This window comes from Eubalaena glacialis, chromosome 18 (genome assembly GCF_028564815.1).
Source record: "Eubalaena glacialis isolate mEubGla1 chromosome 18, mEubGla1.1.hap2.+ XY, whole genome shotgun sequence".
Taxonomy (NCBI): Eukaryota; Metazoa; Chordata; class Mammalia; order Artiodactyla; family Balaenidae; genus Eubalaena; species Eubalaena glacialis.
Window position 1 is genome coordinate 58641410 of NC_083733.1, and position 21139 is coordinate 58662548.

Here is a 21139-nt window from a genome sequence, read left to right on the forward strand (position 1 = left end):
AAAATTACCACAAGACTAAGGACGCATGCCTCCCCACACCCCCGCCCCTCCCAGCCATGACCTTGGGGTTGGAGGTCTCCATTCCTAAAGGGTAGAACAGCTAAAGGATGCATGGTCTCCGAGGTACCCGTAACTCAGATGTCTTGCCTAGGGGTCGAGGGGCCCCGTACGCCTGTGCTGGGAACCTCAGCAGTAACCACTGTTTTTCCTCCAAGTTTAATTCGGTATCACAGGAGCACCAATAAATAGTTCCTTCCCGCCCCCGCAACCTTCCTCCCACCCGGGGCAGAGCCTCAGGGGCTGGCTTCCCGTCCGGGGAAGACACCTGCAGCCCAGAACTGCGCAGCTCAGACCTGCCGAGCCGCCGAGCCCACAAAATTCCCGGGAGAGTTCCAACGGGGCTGGCCCAGGATTTCCAGCAGTGGGCGTGGCTTCGAGGCAGCGCGTGCGGGGCAGAGCCTCGCTGGGACGTCCCCCTGAGAGGGTATGTTCACTCAGGGGGCGTGGTTCTCGTCCGCCGCTGTCACGATGACGTCCATCCAGATGCGCATGGCCTCTGGGCTTGGCGCCGCCATGTAGAAAAGGCGTTCGTAGGTTTTGACACAGAACGTTAGGCGAGGGTTCGGGCTCTGGAATAAGAAGCGGAGTGGAGATGGTTATGAGTCCACCCTAGTTGGAATCCCAGCCTTGCTACTTATAGGCTTTGTGGAGTTGGGCAAGTTATTTAGACTCCCTGAATGTTTCCCCCTCTGACTTCCTAAATGATGCTACCTACTTCGTTGGGTTATGAGGATTAAATGAATTAACACAGGAAGGCGCTTAGAATTATGGGAGCAAGAGGAATTTAAAAAGAGGACGGACCCATGTCCCAATCCCCCAGCCTACCTTCTCCTATATTAGAAATAGACATTCAAATTTCCCCTCCCCCCAAAATCTAGGTCCCCCTGGTTTGTAACTAGGAAAAACCTAGTGTCTACAACCTATTTATTGAGAACCTACTTGCCAACCCTGAATTAGGTAAATCCTTTACGTCCATTATCTGTTTCTAACCTTCTCAACTCTGAAGAAATGGGCTGAAGATTGCCCATTCTGCAGGTGAGAAAACTAAGGCTGGAGAACGGAAGTCACTTTCCTGATGTCCCACAGCTCGGATTCCAGCCTAAGCTCTAAAAAGCCACAGTTGCTCTCCAGAGCTTTCTAAACATTGTATCAGTTTCTGGCACTGCACTTTTATTTTTACAAAAGTTCCAATTCCTGCATTCTCTGGGGAAAAATAAATATGATATGACACCATGTGGCCCATCACCATTTGGCAATGATGGGCAGATGCTAACAAATGATCGTCTCCTTTAGATGCTCCCAGGCTGCCTCAGTCCTCACCCTGCCCAATTCAGACATTTATTCTCAACTCGGCATCTGCGTTTGCCAAATTTCTGCTCTAAAACTTTTGTTCCAAGAAAAATATCAGTGGGGTGAGAGCCAGAGACTGAGCTCTTAATTTTTGGTCCCTGCAGTGAAATGATCTGTTGGTTTCCTGTGCTGGATGGAGTAGGAGCTGTGGGTGGCCTTTCCCAGGGATAAGATCAGGCTTGACAGCAGGGGCTCCAACCAGGAGGGCAGAGCAGCGCCAAGCAGGGGCTTCACCTTGAAGGCACAGCGTAAGTGGTCGTAGTAGACTTCCTCAATGGCCTGGAAGTAGATGACGCCTTTGAGCTTGGTCTCTTCTTTGTCTGATGGAGGGAGGTGAGGGAGAAACAGAGCCAGTGAGAGGTGTGTATGGTGGGGGGAGCAGGGGAGTCACTGGGTCCAAGTCCTGAGACTGGGGTTGGGGTGAGGAACATGGTGACAGAGTCTGTAGGTCCCTAAAGTACTGTGGTTGGGAGGTGAGTGCATGTTGACGGGAGACTAAGTGGGAGACTGTTGTGGTGACTGGACAAGACCGGAGAATGAGGTCTGGGGAGTTGGAATCCTAGGTCCCCTAGTGCCTTGGCCCCTGAGAAGGGCAGGGACTCAAGGAGAGATTCAGCATCATTGGTTCTCCTAGAGAGGAAGGAGGAGGGGCCTGGAATCCTAGATTTGGGGGCTGGGCACTGACAATGCTCCTCTAGGGTATCTTAGGAAAATGGTGTCTGGGGAGCCAGAGTGGTACAAAACTGTTACCCATGTTACTGAGGAGGCCTGGGTCACTAAAGGGTAAAGGGGCTGGGGATCCAGACTCGTGGGCCTGAGAGAGAAGGGGGCTGAGGGTGGGACCCCTAGGTTTCTGGGGTGAAAGTCTGTTGTGGTTTCTTCCAGGGTCCTGGGGGCCCAGGGCCCAAGGCAGCCAGGCTGGGCTTACCCGTGTAGTAGGCCAGGCGGCGGGCCTGGCGGTCAAAGCAGAACCACCGCTTCCTCCAGGTCTTGATGCGGCCTCCCATCTTCACCAGGGGTCCGCGGCAGTAGCCCCCGGACACCCGTATGTGCGGGCAGCTTTCTGGGTTGTGGCCCCAGCATTCCAGGTGTTGCCGGAGATCCAAGACCCGAGGACCAGGAGGGCGGGATGGGGCTGTGGGCGGGGCCTGGGAAAGCAAGAGAAGGGGGCAGTGACTTCATGGGGGGGAGGGTGGGCGGATCCTGCAGCCTGGACGCCCGCCCCCGAGGGGAACCGGTCAGAGTAGCTCAAGTGTAAGGCCCAGCACAGCCTTTCATTAACAATGACGATCAAGACGATATTTCCAACAACTAAACTGATTAACTGACACTCTGCCCAGGGCTTTACCAGCATCCATTCCTTGACTCCCCACGGCCACCCTTGGGTCAGGGCTACTATGAGCCCCATTTTTCAGATTAACACACTGAAGTACAGAGAGAAAATAATCCACCCGAGGTCACACAGAGCTTCTAAGTGGCAGAGCTGGGTGGCAAACTCAGGTCTTCCTGACCCTAGCGCTTACCCTGAAACACCAGAGACGTGTTAGAGAAGTGATGGACCCCGGTGGGACCCTCATCTACTGTCTCTGTAAAACAGGGACCAGATAGTGAGTGATCAATAAATGAGAGCATTGTTTCCATTATTATTATTATTGTTGTTGATATTATTCTTTTTTTTTTAAAAATATTATTCTTGTTGTGATGAAATGAGTGATTATTACCAGTGCTAAAAAAAACACTTTGTAGGTATAATCTCTGTGTCCTCCCAAACTCTCTTCAAGGGGTAAGTCATCATTGTCCCCATTTTACAGATGTGGAAACCAAGACTCCGAGAGGTGAAGTCACTAGGCCCAAGTCACACAGCCAGAGCTGACGAGCCAGGACTCCCCAGGCAGAGTGTCATCTCAGGAGGCCATAAAGGGGAGAAGAATGAAGGTGATCAAAGTGTCGACTGTTACAAGGCCCAGCCTGATCATACCTATTCTTCCCAAATGATCCCTGCAAAGAATGCTATGATCCCTGTGGTCAAACTGAGGCCTCAGACTTCAGCATGCAAGGGGACCCCCTAGGGATTTTGTTAAAATGCAGACTGGGATTCAGTCATTCCGGGGTGGGGGGTCTGGGGTGAGGGTGAGGTTCTGCACGTCTAACAAGCTCCCGGGGAACAGGGACGCCGAAGCTGCTGGGCCATGGACCACACTCTTGAGTATCAAGGGCTGAAAACACTGAAGCAAGGCCAAAGCAAGAAGGGATGAGAAACAGAGGTGAGACTCATTGGACGGAGACAGGGGAGAATGAGGAGGAGGGGAAATGGGGACGAGCCGGGGAATGCACAGGAGGGGAAGGGGTGGTTAAAAGGGCACCCACTGGGTCATCTCACCAAATCCACACAGTAACACTACTGATCACCACGTATGGAAGGTCCCACTCTGTGGCCGGCACTGTGCCAAGTGATCACCTTGTTGCCTCTCCAAAACAACCCATTATTGCCCCCATTTGACAGACGAGGAAACTGAGGCTTCTAGAGAGGAAGTGACTCACCAAGGTCACCCAGGTAGGATGTGGTGGAGCTGGGCCCCAATGCAGGACAGCAGGAATGGGCTTGGGACTGTCAGCTCCCCCACTGCCCACCCGTGTCACCTCCGTGGAACGCCTGCCCCTCTCGGAGCCTCAGTTTCCCTACACTGAAACTCGGCGGTTATCACAGCACCCTCCACATGGGGCTGTTTCCTGGATGAGCTCGCTGCTGTCAGGCTCCCCGACCTGGTGATTCCACTTCCAGGTGCAAATCCCGGAGACACACTTGCTCACGGGCACAAGAAGGCAGCTTGAGCTGTAAGGGGGCGGGGGTGGGGGGGGCCAATGCAGTCAACAGGGAACCGTTTAATAAATGATGATGCTACACAGCAGGAGTGCTTCATTTTTAATGAGGTAGAGCTTATGCGTGACAACCCAGAAGGCTCCACTGCCCTTCCCAATTTATTTTATTCCCGAACTCTTATCAGCACCTGACGTGCTACTTATTTTACTTATTGATGCTGCTTTTTGTCTCTCTCCCCTGCTAAACGCCAGCTTCTCCAAGGGCAGGGATTGTCACTTTGGTCACTGCTATATAACCCAGGGCCTACCACGCAGTAGGCCCTCCGTAAATACTGGGTTGAAATGAATAAGAAAAGGCCAAATGGTTGAGAGAACCAAAAGCAGGTTGGGAATGATGTGCTCGATTACAAGGAAAATAAATTCACCAAATAGGGTTTGATCGGTGTATGTAGGAAAGTATTAAAAAAAAAGATTTGAACGCTTCTCCTCGATAGAAAACACCTGCACTTCCGGAGGTAAGGTGAGGGGAACTTCACTTTCCCAAATTCTGAAGTGTTTGTTATAACAAAAAGTATTCATGTTCTTAGTGTAAGTAGAAATAAAATTTTAATAAGGAGCTGTCAGCTAAATCCAGAGTGTGAGAAATTCTACAGGATAAGTGACTTTTCCCACAAATTAATGGCATTTTTTTAAAGCAGGGAGGGAGGACTCTATCTCAGGGATTTAAAAGACGTTTTAACTAAATGCAGTGTGTGTGCTTTGTTTGGATCCAGATTCAAATAACCAACTATAAAAAGACATTTTGGAGACAATTAGGGAAATGTGAATACGGATCATGTATCAGAAAGTTGCAGAATTATTAATAATCTCATAAACTATGACAGTGGAATTTTTGTTATGTTAAAAAAAAACATCTATTGGAGGTGCATAGTGAGATATGGATGAAATAGTACAATATCTGGAATTTGCTTTAAAATATTCCACTGCAGAGTGGGAAGTAGGTGAGGATTCAGTACAACAAAGTTGGTAAGTAAAACAAGATTCAATATTGATGATCACTAGAGCTGCATGGTGGGTGGGTACATGGAGGTTTATTAATCTAATCTACCTTTGAATATGCTTGACTATTTCTATAATCAGAAGTTTTTTAAAAGAATCAAATAAATAAAACAAAAATCCAAATAATATTTAAAAGCCCCAGCACGTGGTTACCCGCATTCTGCAGCAACTGCTGACTCTCTGACACCGGCACCCGCTCACAGAAGAGGGAACCCAGGCACAGAGAATGGAGCATGTCACCCGAGGACACGCCATGGACACAGACGACCCTGATGGGAACAGGAACTAGACCTTTCGAGTTCCCCTTCCACTTGCCAAGCCCAGGATACTTTCCTGTGCCGTTGGAGGAGACGATAGGGTGAGATAAGACAGGGCAGAGGCCAGGGTGGCAAGACAGACCAGGGGAGTAGTGGTGGGGGAGGGTTAGGGGCGGGACTGACCATGATGGCAGGTACAGGGGTGTCTGAGGCACCTTCCGTGCTCCTTCTTGTCCCTTCCTGTGAGTGCAGAAAGAAAGCATCAACGAGAATGCTAACCAATAATAAGTGGGGGACACGTACTGGGTTCCTGGGTCCTGAGGGAGGAGGGGCCGGGGGCCTGGATCCTGGGTCTGAGGGGGGAGGGGCCGGGGGTCTGGATCCTGGGTCTGAGGGAGGAGGGGTCGGGGGCCTGGACTCTGGGTCTGAGGGGGGAGGGGCCGGGGGTCTGGATCCTGGGGCTGAGGGAGGAGGGGCCGGGGTCTGATTCCTGGGGCTGAGGGAGGAGGGGCCGGGGACCTGGATCCTGGGGCTGAGGGAGGAGGGGCCGGGGGTCTGGATCCTGGGTCTGAAGGGGGAGGGGCCGGGGGTCTGGATCCTGGGGCTGAGGGGGAGGGGCCGGGGGCCTGGATCCTGGGGCTGAGTGGGGAGGGGCCGGGGGCCTGGATCCTGGGGCTGAGTGGGGAGGGGCCGGGGGCCTGGATCCTGGGGCTGAGGGGGAGGGGCCGGGGGTCTGGATCCTGGGTCTGAGGGGGGAGGGGCCGGGGGTCTGGACTCCTGGGTCTGAGGGAGGAGGGGCTGGGGGCCTGGACTCTGGGTCTGAGGGGGGAGGGGCCGGGGGCCTGGATCCTGGGGCTGAGGCGGGAGGGAGGGGCTGCCGTCTCACCCTGGCCTGGAGCAGCCGCTCCCTCTCTGCCACAGCCTGCTGCAGGAGCTGTTCCATGCGGGCGATGTCCGGGTGGAGGGCCCCACAGCTGGGAGCAGAGAACAGAGACGGGGCAGGTTATAGCAGCCCGGCCTCTTCCCCCCATCTCCCCACCTTCTCCCTGATGTCTCACATATTTCTGGGGCCACAGTTCAGCAGCTGATAGAGGGGGTGTCTCCCGGAGTCTCCGGCTGCTGGCGGGAGGGCCGAGGCCTCCAGGGCTCCTGCGGGGAGAAGGGCTGGGCGGCTGTGATGCTCCCTTGTCTAAGCCCCTCCACCTCTCCCCCAACAGAGGCATCCAGGTTCCTCCATCCTGTGCTGCAGGAGGGTGGTTAATGGGGGAAGAGCATACGCGGGGAAGTGGTACGTACTCACCAGTACAATAGAAGGACAGAGGCCGGGGGGATCCTCTCTGGCTCACTCTCTCTCCCCTCTTCCGGGGAAGGCTTCCAGTCCTCTGGAGGCCAATGGAGCCCTGAAAACACACAAAGCCCACGCACACAGGAAAAGATGCTCAGTCTCCAGCATGAAGCTGGAGAACCGCCAAGTAAAACCACCATGTCACTGGCACAGATCAAAAAGCCACTGTAAACGTGATGCTGAGTGAAAGCAGCCAGTCACAAGGGACCACACAGTGTAACATCCAGAATGGGCAGATCCAGGGAGACAGGAAGTGGGTTAGCGGTTTCCAGGGACTGGGAGGAGAGGGGAATTGAGGGGTGATGGCTAAAGGGTATGAGGTTTCTTTAGGGATAATGAATATGTTCTAAAATTGATTGTGGTGATGGTTGCACAACTCGGTAACTATACTAAAACCGCCTGAATTGTACGCTTTAAACGGGTGAATTGTAGCGTAGGTGAACTATATATCTTGATAAAACTGTTAAAAAAAACCCCAAAAGCCCGCTGTGTTGGTGGGAGTGTGTGAAACCCAGGTGCGCTCCCACAATGCTGGGGGCCGTTTTATTGGAACAACCTTTATGGAGGCCAGTTTGGCTCTTTTTTTAAAGTCAATGAAAAAAAAAGAAAAAGAAAAAACAAACAAACAAAAACAGAAAAGAAAATCAAAACGACAAATGCATAGGTACCTTTGAGCCCCAATTCCACTTCTAGGACTATATCTGTGGAGACACTCAGACATGTGCAAAATGACCCGATTTCAAGGTTAATCCCCACAGATGCCTGGGGACCACCTAAGTGCCCATCAAAAGGAGGCAGGGATAAACCAGGGATCATCCGCTTGGAGGAAAACTCCAAAGCATATAAAAAGAAGGAGGATGCTGTTTATATCAGACAGAAAATAACATCCAAGATAAAAGCAAGTACGGAACAGTGCAAAGAGAATACCACCTACGCATAAAAAGAGGGGGAAAGTATATACATGACTGTTTAAATACAGAGGATCTCTGGGAAGACGGGAGACACTAGTAACCCTGGCCACCCCTGGGAGGTGAACTGTGTGGATGAAAACAATGGTGGGAAAGGTCTTTTCTCTGAATATCCTCCCATGACCTTTGAACTTGGAACAAAAGGAAAATTTGTTTAAAAAATAATAATAATAAACATGATAACCAAATGCAACCTGTGTTCCTAGATCAGAAAAAAGTTTTTTTTTTCTTTTTTTGTTTTTTGCTTAAAAAAAAAAACACATTTGTGGGACAACTGGCAAAAATACGAATCACATCTGTGAACTTGAATAATATTGTTTCAATGGTAGCTTCCTGAATGTGATTGCTGTACTGTTGTTATGTATGAGAATGGCCTTGACCTTAGGTAATAAAAGTAGAAGTATTTAGGGGTAAAGGGGAATCATGCTTCAGAAAAGAAGAATAAACTGTGTGTGTGGATGTGGATGGGTGTGTACAGAGAGAGAATAATAAAGCAAATGTCAAATGTGGTAAAATGTTAATCACAGAATCTGGGTGACAGGTATGCAGGAATTCTTTCTACTATTCCTGCAATTTCTGTAAGTCTTAAATCATTTCAAAATAAAAAACTACCAAAAAATGAAAACAAAATTACTTGAGAGTAATAAAGACAGAAAACTGAAATCACTTCTTAAAGAAAAAAACAGCAAAAGCTCTGCCTGGATAATAAAAATAAATAAGTTGCATAATTTGAACACCAGTAGGGGTACTCACTGCTCAAATATATGTAATCCACAAGTCATTAATAATACTAAAAGAAAAATTGAATTGGTCACCTTGGAGGATGCAGGAGAACCAACTCTTTATTCTGAAGACAGGAGAATGAAGTGAAACCATCAAGCGTTTTCCCTGCATTTCTTACAAAAACCATATCCCTGGATAACCAAATAATTAATGAAGGCAAGTCCCTCTTTTTTTTTTTTTGGCTGCACCACCCGGCATGTGGGATCTCAGTTCCCCTCCAGTAGAAGCTCGGAGTCCTAACCACTGGACCTCCAGGGACCCCCTGGGTGTGATTTTCTAGATTCGTATTATTTTAAAACGTTTTTTAGAATAGTGACCAATATTTATGCAGTGCCTAACAGTGTACTTGGCACTCGGCAGACCCATTTAAGCTTATAAAAGCCCTGGGAGTTGGGAAAGTTTTGCTCTGCTGCACAAAGAGGAAACCGAGTCCCAAGTTCCTGTGGTTCTTCACTCTTTCCTTCCTTCAACTGATATTCCCAGCACTCCCCAGCTGAGAGACCTTAGATTGTTGGCACTGAGGGAAAAGGTGGGTAAGAGAGACCCAAGCCTTGTCTCCATGGCGCTGACATTGTAGGAACTGAATGAGCCATCGTACAAATAAGTGTATCATCAGAAATTGCTGTGAGTAAAGAGTGTGTTATAAAAGGGTGATGTAAAAAAGGATCACATAAAGCAGAAACTAACACACCATTGTAAAGCAATTATACTCCAATAAAGATGTTAAAAAAAAAAAAAAAAGGATCACCTGCCAACTGGAAGACCAGGAACAGCCTTCTGAACGCTGAACCTAAGTCCCAAAAGATAAGAGCTGGCCAGGGGAAATTCCCTGGCAGTCCAGTGGTTAGGACTCCAGGCTTTCATTGCCAAGGGCCTGGGTTCGATCCCTGGTCAGGGAACTAAGATCCCACAAGCCCTGTGGCAGGGCCAAAAAAAAAAAAGAGTTGGCCAGGGGAGACTGAGGGGAAGGGTGTTCCAGGTGGCAGGATCAGCAAGTGCAAAGGCCCTGAGGGAGGAACAAGTATGGAGTGCTGGTGGGTCAGTGCTCCTGCAGCTGAGCAGTCAGTACAGGGAGGGGGACGGTGAGAGGTGGGCAGGGGTCAGACCACACAGGGATTTGTGGGCCATGGTGAGGAGACTGGGGGAATCATGGAAGGCTTTTGGTGGGAAGAGCTAAAGTAGGAGGGATGAAGATCACTCTGGCTGTTGTTTGCAGAATAAATTATTGGGAGACAAAAACTAAAATAGAGAAAATCAGTGAGGAGATTGGTATAGGGTCACTAAAACCAGAGATGAGGGTGGGAGTGGGTGGAATAAGAATGATAATAATTATAATAATACCAATCAATATAACTCTAATCAGAGTAACAGGTGCCCACATTTACTGAGCACCTGTTATGTGCCAGGCATCACACTAAGAGTTTTAATACATTAACCAATGAATGCTGTTATTATTCCCATTTTGCAGCTAAGTAAATTGAGGCACAGAGCTGTATCTAAGGTCAGCCAGCTAGGAAGTGGCAGAACAGGTACTGGTACCCAAGCAGAGTCGGTACTCTTAGTCATCACATGATCCTGGCAAGAAGGTGTAGAATTTGAGAAGGATTTAAGGACTTGGAGGGAGAGAGAGGAAGGGGCAAGGAGGAGTCATTTGTTAATCCCTGCATTCATTTACCCACTTGTTTACTGTTTATCTGGCTGAGTAAATAAACACTCCCTGGGCTCCTCGTGTATCCCGAGGTCCCTGGTTGCTCCCTCTGAGCTGGTGCTAACCAGTCGCCCACTTAGGTTCTGAAGGATCCCTGAGAAATCCTCATCTCCCGAAAGGCACAGGCTGTGGAAACAGGCAGCCTGGCTTCAAACCTAGCTCTGCTGCTTAGCTGGGTGTGTGACTTTGGTAAATCACGGCTCTTCTCAGGGAGATTCCCCCTTTGTAAAGTGAGCAACGTCCCGCTGCCCTGCCATGGCTGATGCAAGGATTCAACGAGTGACCTCATGCAAAGCACACAAAAGAGTGCCCAGCACGGCCACCAGTGTCCAGGGGTCAGTGTCTAGCCCCCAGGTGACACCCAGGTGCAAGGTGGGTATGGGATCGATGCCGGTGGGTACAGGGTCCACCTGGCCTTAGAAGTTCCGTGTACACAGGAGCCAATGACTCAGGTAACACCTGTATAGGAATGGACCCAGCTTCCCACCAAGTATTTATAGATATGCAATTTACTTATAAGGGTCATATTTACCCTAAGTCACGTTGCCTGGCAACACAGCGACAATCCACCTTTATCAAGCTTCCAGCTAGAAAGTTACAAAAGCTCTGCTAGCCCTGTACCCAGATAATAATAGGGCCTACTTCTGCAGGTTCTTCTGAGCAAAAAATAAAATTATATATACATAAAATTTCATGAATATGTAATACATATTATTGAATTGTATATCCATGAAACAATAATATATATTATAATATTAGTATACTATAATATAATATATATTAGGTTGAAGCACTTCAAACTGTCAGTATTTGACTGTTTCTCACCTCCAAATAATAGCAATTTCATGTGGCTCGAAGGCATAGGATGGCTTTGAGCAGGCCCTGGCCTACATTAAGCTCTTAAAATTAATATTAATATGAATATTGTTCATATTAATTAATAAGATAATGTTGCATATTATATTAGACAATATAAACAATTAAATATTATAACAGACAATATAATTAATTAGATAATAATTGATATTAATTTGTTATTATTATTGTGGGTACAAAGGCACACATACATGGATCTTCATAACAGCATTGCTTAAACTGCAAAAAAACTCCAATCACTATCCTCAGAGGGAGGGCTGGCTCAGTGCCTCCACGTAGAACTGTGTGCCACACAGAAGCTCAGAGTGGTTCAGAGCAGAGGCTCTGAAAACAGAGTGCCTGGGTTCAAATCCCAGCTCTGCCACATACTAGCTGGTTAAGAAACTTCCCCTTTCTGCCTCAGTTTCTTCATCTATAAAATGGAAAGAAGAACCCAACTTGTAGAGTTGTTGCAAAGACTAAATGAGTGAATCCACGTGAGGCATTTAAAACAGTGCCTGGCACGCGATGAAGACTCCACAAATGTTAACTGTCATTATGGTTGTTATTGTTTATATCATTATTACAGAGCCATTGAAAAGGAAGCGGCAACTCTAAATGTATCAGTGGAAAACAATCTCCACAACAGAGTCTTAAGCTAGAAAATAAAAGCCAACTAGTAGCTAATAGACATGTTTCTGAAAAAAACATTTACATGATAGAACAAGAGCACCCAATTTCTAAGCGCTGGCTCCCTATCCACATGACTGAAACAAAACTCTTTTCATTGACTATTCACCCCTACCTCACACACAGCACTCTGCCACTGTCTACTCTATTTCGTTTTAAAAGTTGGTAGCCGGACTTCCTTGGTGGTCCAGTGGGTGACACTCCACACTCCCAATGCTGGGGGCCCAGGTTCCATCCCTGGGTTCCATCCCTGGTCGGGGAACTAGATCCCACATGCCGCAACTAAGAGTCCGCACGCCGCAACTAAAAAAGATCCCACATTCTGCAACAAAGATCCCGCGGGCCGCAACTAAACCCGGTGCAGCCAAAATAAATAAATAAATAAAATAAATATTAAAAAAAAAAAGTTGGTAGCAACATACTCAATAAATGTTTTAACCCATTAATAAGCTGGGATCCCCGGCTTTAAGAAGATCTGGAAGAAAGGATATTCAAGAAACAAGTAGCTGCCCTGCTTTTGGGGAGGGAGCCAGGGGCCAGTGGGGTGGGGAGAGGAGGCCTTCTTATCAATATGCCCTGTTGGGTGGCTTTTAAAATTTACACCTGGGTAGGCACAGTCCCATTTCTCCAGGGGAGGGGTGGGGTGTTAGGCAGAAGAAAGAAAACGAATAATAAAGCTGGAGGCTGATAAACATTAATACCACTTAATCAGCCTTCCCTTTCCCCGGGCCCACCGCAGAGAAAGCCACAGTTACCAGCGAGACCCGGGGTGACGAGGCATTGGGGGGGCACCTGGAGGGAGCTGTGAACGGAGAAGAGGCAGGAAGAGGTGGTGGTGACAGCGTGGGCAGTGGGGTCCTGGAGAACCAGCAACTGGCCGTCTGTCTTCTGGGTGAACAGGAGCTGCAGGAGAACAGGTGGGGTGGCTGGCTGCTGGAAGGATGCTCTGGCCCATGCCTCCAGAGCCAGCCCATTTCTTGGATGGAAAAACAAAGGCTCAAGGTCCCAAGAGAGCTGAAATGTGGTCTCAGTGAGGGAGGACTATGTGCAGAGATGGCTGGTTCCCTGAGGAGGAGGACCTGGAGGCTGGGCCTCCTGGGTCCCAGGGGGAAAAGGGATGAGGGGTTGAGAATCGTGGATCCCAAGGGAGAAGGGGGCAGGGGGCCTGGACTCCCGGGTCTGAGGGAGGAGGGGGCTGACAGGCGCATGAAATCCCCATACCTTGGTGAGGGCCTGGTTGGGCTCAGAGAAGTCCCCGCCAGGGGTTCCTTGAAGGTAATTGAGCTTGAGCAGTCCGCTCCGTTCCTAGGGGAGAGCAAGACATCAACGGCTGCCACACCTCAGGGCCGGAAAGGGCCATCCCAGCAGCTCTCCCTGATGCCAGGAGACCTCTGGGGTGCAGGGAGGCAATGGGATGCCCTAGGGGGAAGTGAGGAAAGTAGGACAGGTGCCTGGGGTGAACTTACCTGGGTCAGGGCCTGAAGGGCCTCCTCCTTCTTCTGGTTCAGCCCCCGGCTCTCAGCTGCCATCTGCTCCCCCAGTGACTTGAGCTGCTCCTCCAAGACCTGGATCCGGCGCTGCAGGGCACCCCCCCAGGGCCCTGGTTACTCAGCTGCCCCAGGGTCCCCGGGCTGGTTCCCACAGAATCAGGTCCTCCTTGAGAGCTTGGGGTTTGCTCCACCCCATAACAGAGACCCTGGCATTTGGGTGCCTGGGAGGGGGTGGGGGACTTAGAGTTAACCTCCGTGGTGCCCTCCTCCCCTTTGGGGGGTCCAGAAGAGACTTGAAGTGAGTTGGAGGGATGGAGGATCCAAAATCCAGAGACCGAGGAAGACGGAGACCCAGAGAAAGTCACCGTTGCCAAGAACAGAGAGAGAAAGAAAGAGAAAGACAGAGACAAACCAGAAGAGATACAGAAAAGAAGAACCAAGACAGACCCCAAAAGACAAGAGATGCAGAGACAAGACAGAAACAGAACAGAAGCAGACAGAAGCCGTGAGACAGAAATGGGAAAAGAGACAGTGACAGGAAAAAGATCCAGAAATAGAGGCGGGGAAAGGAGACCCACATTAGAACTTTCTAATCCAAAACCCTGGGAACCTTTGTACTAAATACAGTCAAAATGTCGCTTTTTCCAGTGGGACTTGTCAGACCCTTGAATGTGAAGCCCCCAGAAAGGACTAGTGGAAGCATCATTTGGGATGAGGGCTTGAGAGGCAGGGAGCCCAGTGGCGAAGACCTAGTGGGTTCAGATCCCAGCTCTGTCCTTTATGAACTAAGCAACCTTGGAAAAGATTACTTGAGCACCTTGACTTTGAATTTCTTCACTTATAAAATGGGAAAAAATATTAAGACGTGTCTCCCAGGATCGTTGTAAGGATTCAATGACTCAATACTCGTGAAACATTTAGGACCGTGCCCAGCACATGGTAGATGCTCAATAAATGTCAGCAACTGTCATTACTATTTTGAAGTACATGACATAGGGGAGACACGAGGGCATAGAAGGGAGCAGAGGAGACAGAGGGCAACGGTGAGGGAGGCAGGGCTAGCCCAGCCCGACTCACCCTGTGCTGCACCACGCTGGCCTGGAGTTCTTGGATCTTGGGGTCCAGTGCCCGGGCCCTGGGACTGTCCCAATCCTCCTCCTCTCGCTGGCTCTCTCGCTCCAGCTGCTGGAATTCCAGGTCCTCGTAGGCATGCTGGGCCACATCCAGCTGTTCCCTCATCTGTGGGGGAAACACAAAAAGGTTGGAGGCCTGGACCCCTAGGAACCAGGAGGGTAGTGGGCTGGGGCCAGGAATCCTGGGCAATGAGGGAGGAGGGGGCTGAGGATCTAGATTCCCGAGTCTTGGGGGTTAGGGGGCTGGGGCCCGAGCTACTAGGTGGGTGGGGAAGCAGAGGACTGAGGGCCTGGATGTCTGGGTCCTGAGTGGCCTGGACACTGGGTCCCTGAGTGGGTCCAGCGGACCCTCACCTCCTGCACTCCCTGCAGAAGCCGCTCACGCTGGTCTTCTGGCTGCAAGTCGAGCTGCCCCTGGGCCTCCCGGAGTCTCTGGCGAAGACCCTCCACACGATCCCGCTCCTGGCTCAGGTGCCTCTGTGCCTGAACGAACAACCAGGTTCTTGGCCTCAGCCTGAGCACAGGGAGGGAAACAGAGGCCAGCCGGGGCCAGGCCAGCCAGATCTCAAATCCCTCCCTGTCTGGGGTGCTGGCTCCATGAGGGCAGGGACCCTGTCTGTCTGGTTCACACTTACACAGGCCCACCCAGGGCAGGTGTCAAGTAAACAACTGTTTAAGAAATGAATGAGGGGACAGATGAATGGATAAAGAAGATGTGGTGTATATATACACAATGGAATATTACTCAGCCATTAAAAAAATGAAATAACACCATTTGCAGCAACACGGATGGAACTAGAGATTATCATACTAAGTGAAGTAAGTCAGAAAGAGAAAGACAAATACCATATGATATCACTTATATGTGGAATCTAAAATATGACACAAATGAACTAATCTACGAAACAAAAACAGACTCACAGACATAGAGAACAGACTTGTGGTTGCCAGGGTTGGAGATGGGGGAGGGGTAGACTGGGAGCTGGAGTTAGCAGATGCAAACTATTATATACAGAATCGATAAACGACAAGGTCCTACTATATAGCAATAAGAACTATATTCAGTATACTGTGATAAACCATAATGGAAAAGAATATGATAAAGAATATATATATATATATATATATACGTATAACTGAATCACCTTGCTGTACAGCAGAAATTAACACAACATTGTAAATCAACTATATTTCAATTAAATAAGTTAAAAAAAAATGAATGAGGGAATGAATGCAAAACATATCCAGCCTGGGTGATTGATACTGGGGACCCAGAAGGGGGTTCAACCTGGGCCCTGGGCTCCATCAGGGGACACAGCCAGTTACAGTCTGGGACAATCAGGGCAGTGAAACACAGAGACTGTGGGAACCCAGAACGTGAGGAGCAATTTCTACTGGGGTAATCCTAGGCTTCCTGGATGTGAGGATTTTAAGGTGAGCCTCAAAAAAACAGGGAGTATTTGGGAATTCCCTGGTGGTTCAGTGGTTAGGGCCCCATGCTTCGTTGCAGGGGGTCGAACCCATGGGGTTCGACCCCCGGTCAGGGAACTAAAATCCCACGTGCTGTGTGGCGTGGCCGGAAAAAAAAAACAAAACAGGGAGTATTTAGACCGGTGGAGATAGAGGGGGCTGGAAGGGCATTTTGGATGGAGGGGAACAGCATGGAGCAAATGAATGGAAGTTGAAAAGTACAGGAAGTGTAGGGACAAACTCTGATCAAGAAGGGAGAAGGTGGGGTAGAGGGAAGAGATGGGGAGCACAGGTGAGAGGTGACAGTGGAAAGGCAGGCAAGGTGCAGCTCACATTCGGTTTGGCCCACCAGGCTGAGGAGCCCTTATCCTGGGGCAATGGGGAGCCATGGAAGGATTGAAAGGATCTAGGTGTGGAATCATCCCTCTGGGAGATAGGCTTGAGGGGTTGAGACCAGCTCCTTCATGAGTCCTCCAAGCAATAAGAGTGAGGTGAGGTCTCAGCAGTGCAAATGTAAAGGAGACAGACTAGAAAGAGAGGTTCAGGGAGCACAAGAAACAGGACATGGTGACTGACAGGCTTGGGGTGAGAGATAAGGAGGCACACAGAGCGAGGCTCAGGAATCTGACCTGGTGGCCAAAGGGACAGTGAGACAGGGACAGTGTGGAAAAGGGAGTTGCTGAGGTCAGCTTTGGATAAGGTGAATGAGAAGGGGCCAGACTCCTGAGTCTGAGGGAGGAGGGGCTGGGCGCCTGGACTCCTGGGTTAGAGGGAGGAGGGGCTGGGGTCTGGAATCCCAGGTCCTGGGGGGAGGAAGGAGCATCTAGGAACCAGTATCCTAGGAAGCGGGACACGTGGGTCTACATTTTGAGAGAGAAATCAGGGCTGGGAGAAATATAGGCTCTTTGAAGTAAATGAAGACTCAGGACCCAGCCCCAGGAAATTCCAATATATAAGGGCAAAGACAAAGCTTGATAGAATTACAAAGTTACCATTTTCCAACCTATAGTGCCAACTGGTCCAAGCAATGACCACCAATGGATGTAAAAGCCTTTAGGTAAATAACTATTACGAAGGGATCAGAGTGACCTCACTGAGGTCTGGAGGACCAGAGACAATGTCCCCCTGACCCAGCACACAGGAAGCACTACAGCACATCTGAATCTGACCCAGCCTCTACATCTAACCAACCACCTGCTTCCAGGAAGAGAAATGAGATAAAGGACACCCCAGGCATGCAACCGGTCACACACTGACCATGGAACAGAAGACTTGGTTTCTCCAACAAACAGTACAGTAGGCAGGGACCATTAGAGGTGAAACGACACACACAAGGCATTTCACCAACTACAATATACTGGCCTTTGGGGGACCGGATTCAAACAGCCAACTGTTAACTGTTTTTGAGACAATCTCGGACCTATGAAAACTGACTGGAAATGAGACGGTATTAAGAACTTACTAATTATTCAGGTGTGATAATGATATAGGGATAATGTTTTTTAAAAGGAGCTCTTATCTATAAGAACTAAAGCATTTACAGGCAATATGATGTCTGGGATTGGCTTTCAAAACTAGGGACAGGGAAGCCAATTGGGGGATAGGAAACAGGAATGGAGGATTAATCCCTGCTGAAGCTGGGGAGCGCGCCACCTGGCAGCCCGTCTGACTACTCTATTTTTGTTGGTTTGATGTCTTTCACAATATGACATTTAAAGAGCAAAGAGAGATGGGGCAAAGGAAGATGAACCAGTGAGTCAGGCCCCAAAGTCATGGCCAAGGAGGGAGGAGGGAAACAGGAAGAGGCATAGGCCCACTCCCCCCGCCCTGTCCCCAGCCCAAGGATCCCCGTTTGGGGAATGGGGATAACCTCAGGGCCCAGGGCCCAGAAGCACCTCAAGGAATGTCTGTCCAACAAGGAAGAAGATTGAGGAGGAGGACCCAGCAGGGCAAACAGACCTGTTCGTGCTGCTCTTGGCCGCCCTTTTCTGAGTCCACCTGCTGCCCCAGCAGCTCCCAGAGCTGCTCCTCCTCCTGCCAGACGGCCACTCGCTCCCCAGCCAGCTCACCCCGAAGCAGGGTCACCTCCACCTCCATCTGCGGAGAGAATACAAGGACTGGGACCCAGAGGCCTGGGTCTGAGTAGGAGGGGGCTGGGGGCTCGGGCGCCTGGGTCTGAACGAGGGACCTGTGAATCTGAACTCCTGGATTCGGAGAGAGGATGGAGCTGGGCTCCCGCAGTTGGAAAGGACTGGGAGTCTGGCCTTGCGGGGGTTCCCCAAGAGTTGGGGCCAGAATTCCCAAGAGGTCTGCAGCCTCACCTGGATCCTCAGTTTCTTCCTCTGACGCTGTAGCTCCTTCACTCGCTGCTCCATCAAAGCCACGCGAGTCAGTGCCTCCAGCTGCTGGGCTTGAAGCCGCCGCGTCGCCCCTCGCACCCCTTCCCCAGCCTGAGAGGCTGCGGGTGGCGTGGCCGGGATCTGAACGGAAGGCGAAGCCTCCTCCTGCGGTTGAAAAGGGCGTGGTCAATTGGGGAGGACTCGCCCCCTGCAGTCACTAAATAGGTCTGTTCCCCATCCCAAACATCCCCTCAGGAGGTCTGAGTCGGCGTTTAACTCTACCACCAAGTTCTTTTATTCAAGGAGGGGAAGGTGCAGGTCCGGGGACCGCTCGGCCCCGGGGGGTGGCCCAGGGGCTCGCAGTCCGGGGAGGGGGGCACAGAGCCGACACAAGGATGGTGTTTCTTTTCCTTTATCCAGTTCCCATTCTCTTGGCGTCACTTCTTCGAAGGTCCTGCATCTCTTTCTCTCCCCCGGGTCTCCTTGAGTCTTTCCCCCTTTTCTCTGGGCTTCATCTTCCTGATCCAGTATCTGTCTTCCGCCTCTGAATCACTATTTCTCTTTCTCCCTCGGAGTACCTCCCTCTCTCAAGGTTTCTGTGTCTCTATTTCTGTTTCTCTGAGCATCTTTGTTTCTGAGTTTCTGTCTGTGTCTCTATCCCCATCTCTCTGAGTCTCTGTCTCTGGTCTTTCAGTGTCTCTAACTCTTTTGGGTCTTTGTCTCTCAAGTCTCCCTGTCTCTGGGTCTCTATGTGGTCTTTCTATACCTGTCTCTCTGTGCCTCTGTCACCCGTTTGGGTCTGCCTCTCTGGGTCCCCCCTTGGCTCTCGCCCTCCGGGTCCCTCACCGCATCGCGGCTGCTCTCCGTGCTGCTGCCTTCTCCCACTTCTTCCTCTTCCTCCGTCTGCTGCTCAGCTCCGTGGCCGCTCGGAAGCTCTGCTGCGGCCTCGGGCACCTCCTGCTCGCGGGAGTCCTCGGGGAGCTCCCGGGGCTGGGCGGCCCCTTGAGATCGGACCTCCGCGTCGCACTCGGGGACCGCGGGCGGCAGGGTCCCCTCGTCCGGGCTGCTCCGTGTCCCCATGGCCTCTGCGGACTCCGGTCGGGTGGGCGGAGCCTAGAATTCGGGAGGCGTGGCCCGGTAGCGTGGGGGCGGGGCCCAGGAGGGCTCAGGGCCCCGTCCGAAAGCTCTGGAGAGCGCTCCAGAGGCTGGGCCTAAGAGTTCAAAGGATGCGACTGAGCATTCCGGAGGCGCGGCCTGGAGTTTCTAGGGGCGGGGTTCGATGGCTCCTAGGGCGTCACTCCCCCGGAGGCTTGACCAGAATTTGAGTCCGGGGTCCTAGTCCGCCCCCTACCGGCCTCTCCCTGCTATCCAGGTGTCGAGCCTTGTACTCTCCCAGCAGCCCCGCACAATCCCTTGGACCGCTTGAGAGGAACCCCAACACCTTCTCCTTCGCGGACTCAGGGGTCGGGTTCCGCCGCGTCTTCTCTGGAGCCCAGTAATCTCAGCTCCGACCCCACTGTGCAAGGGAGCGGGCCCCCAGCCGCCTCACCGAGGGATCCAGGAGTCGGGGCTCCTGGTCTCCCTCTCTCTGGACGAACCAGGAGCCTTGAGCCCTCGGCTCCTCCCGGAGCTAGATTCCAGAACTCCAGCCCCCTCCACCACCGAAGCCCCGGCCCCCTCACCGGCTCAGGCTTCGGCGCGCTCCCTTCTGCGCTCCGGCGCTGCAGTTTCTGCCCACTAGACAGGTGGCTGGGGAAGAGTGAGGAGAGAGCGGCTGCTCTGTCCCCCTTCCCAGCAGCCCGGAAGTGGAGGGGGGACAACAGGTCCAACAGCTCTCGAGGGAGGAGGGAGCGACCAGCTTGCCCCGCCCGCAGCCGCGGCATCCGGCCATCCCGGCCCCACCCTCGGAAAGCCCAGCATGACGACCCCCCAACTCTGCCTCCAGCGCCCCCATTCCTCCCCCCTGGAGGGCCAGGCGCCTTGGTCACCTATGTATAATGTCCAGACCCTGGGAATCCTGAAAGGAAGAGGGGAATGGAGATAGGGGCCTCTCCCCTCTAATGAGCCCTTTAGAAGGGCCCCGACCGGTTTGGGGAGCTGGGCAAGGGGAGGGGGGTGCCCTGAGCTGAGTCAGAGACCCGCCCAGAGACAGGGGGAAGTATGTTCCCCCCACCACCACTTTGCTATGGGTGGAGGGCAGAGGTTAAAGGTCTCAGCCAAACCCTTTCCGCTCTGGGCAAAAACAGGAAAATAACTGGTATGTGAGAAAGGATCACTGGATGTCAGGAGCTATGTGTATAAAGTATAAACATTTTACACGCATTAATTTATTTCATCCTTACAGCGGCCTACAGAGAAAGGGATTACTATCTCCATTTTATAGTTAGGAAACTGAGGCTGAGGGGGACAAGTGTCCACAAAGTCTACACATGTTAATGTTAACACCATATTTGTTCTCTGGAAAGTCCATGGTCTTTACCATTAGGCATACTGTCACTCAAGCCAGGAAGTGCCTCAGAGATCATTTCAAATGATAGTAACAGTAATAGTGAACACTGATAGGAAGTCTGCTGTGCAGGCAGTGTACCAAGCACTTCATACATATGGACTCATTGGATCATCACGACACCCTATTATTATTACTATTATTCCCATTTTACAGATGAGGAAACTGAGGCTTGGAGAAGTGAAGTACCTTATTCTGGGTCTCATGGGGCAAGTGGTTTAAACTCAAGACTGTTCTAATCCAAGGAGCTGAGGAATCCTGCCCCAGATATCTGTTTGCTTCTATCTTATGAGTTAGAAAATCTCC

At 50.9% G+C, this 21139-nt stretch overlaps 1 protein-coding gene across 4 annotated transcripts; it reads right to left on the reverse strand.

The window, feature by feature from the left end:
- Positions 1 to 200: 200 nt before the first annotated feature.
- Positions 201 to 20114, reverse strand: PHLDB3 (pleckstrin homology like domain family B member 3). Of its 4 annotated transcripts, none has more exons than XM_061172922.1 (16): positions 20010 to 20114; positions 19174 to 19440; positions 18310 to 18492; positions 17948 to 18085; positions 14873 to 15001; positions 14463 to 14624; positions 13362 to 13472; positions 13117 to 13200; positions 12688 to 12798; positions 6847 to 6946; positions 6605 to 6710; positions 6433 to 6520; positions 5730 to 5786; positions 2339 to 2558; positions 1645 to 1730; positions 201 to 629 (listed from the first exon to the last, which is right to left on the reverse strand). In XM_061172922.1, exons 2-16 carry the CDS (start codon positions 19405 to 19407, stop codon positions 495 to 497), a joined length of 1944 nt encoding a protein of 647 aa, XP_061028905.1. In that variant the 5' UTR covers positions 19408 to 19440; positions 20010 to 20114; the 3' UTR covers positions 201 to 494. The 4 variants fall into 4 exon arrangements, with proteins under 4 accessions (XP_061028905.1, XP_061028906.1, XP_061028904.1 ...); XM_061172923.1 differs by having other exon boundaries at positions 6605 to 6695; positions 19174 to 19538; XM_061172921.1 differs by having other exon boundaries at positions 19174 to 19538.
- Between the last annotated feature and the right edge of the window lie 1025 nt (positions 20115 to 21139).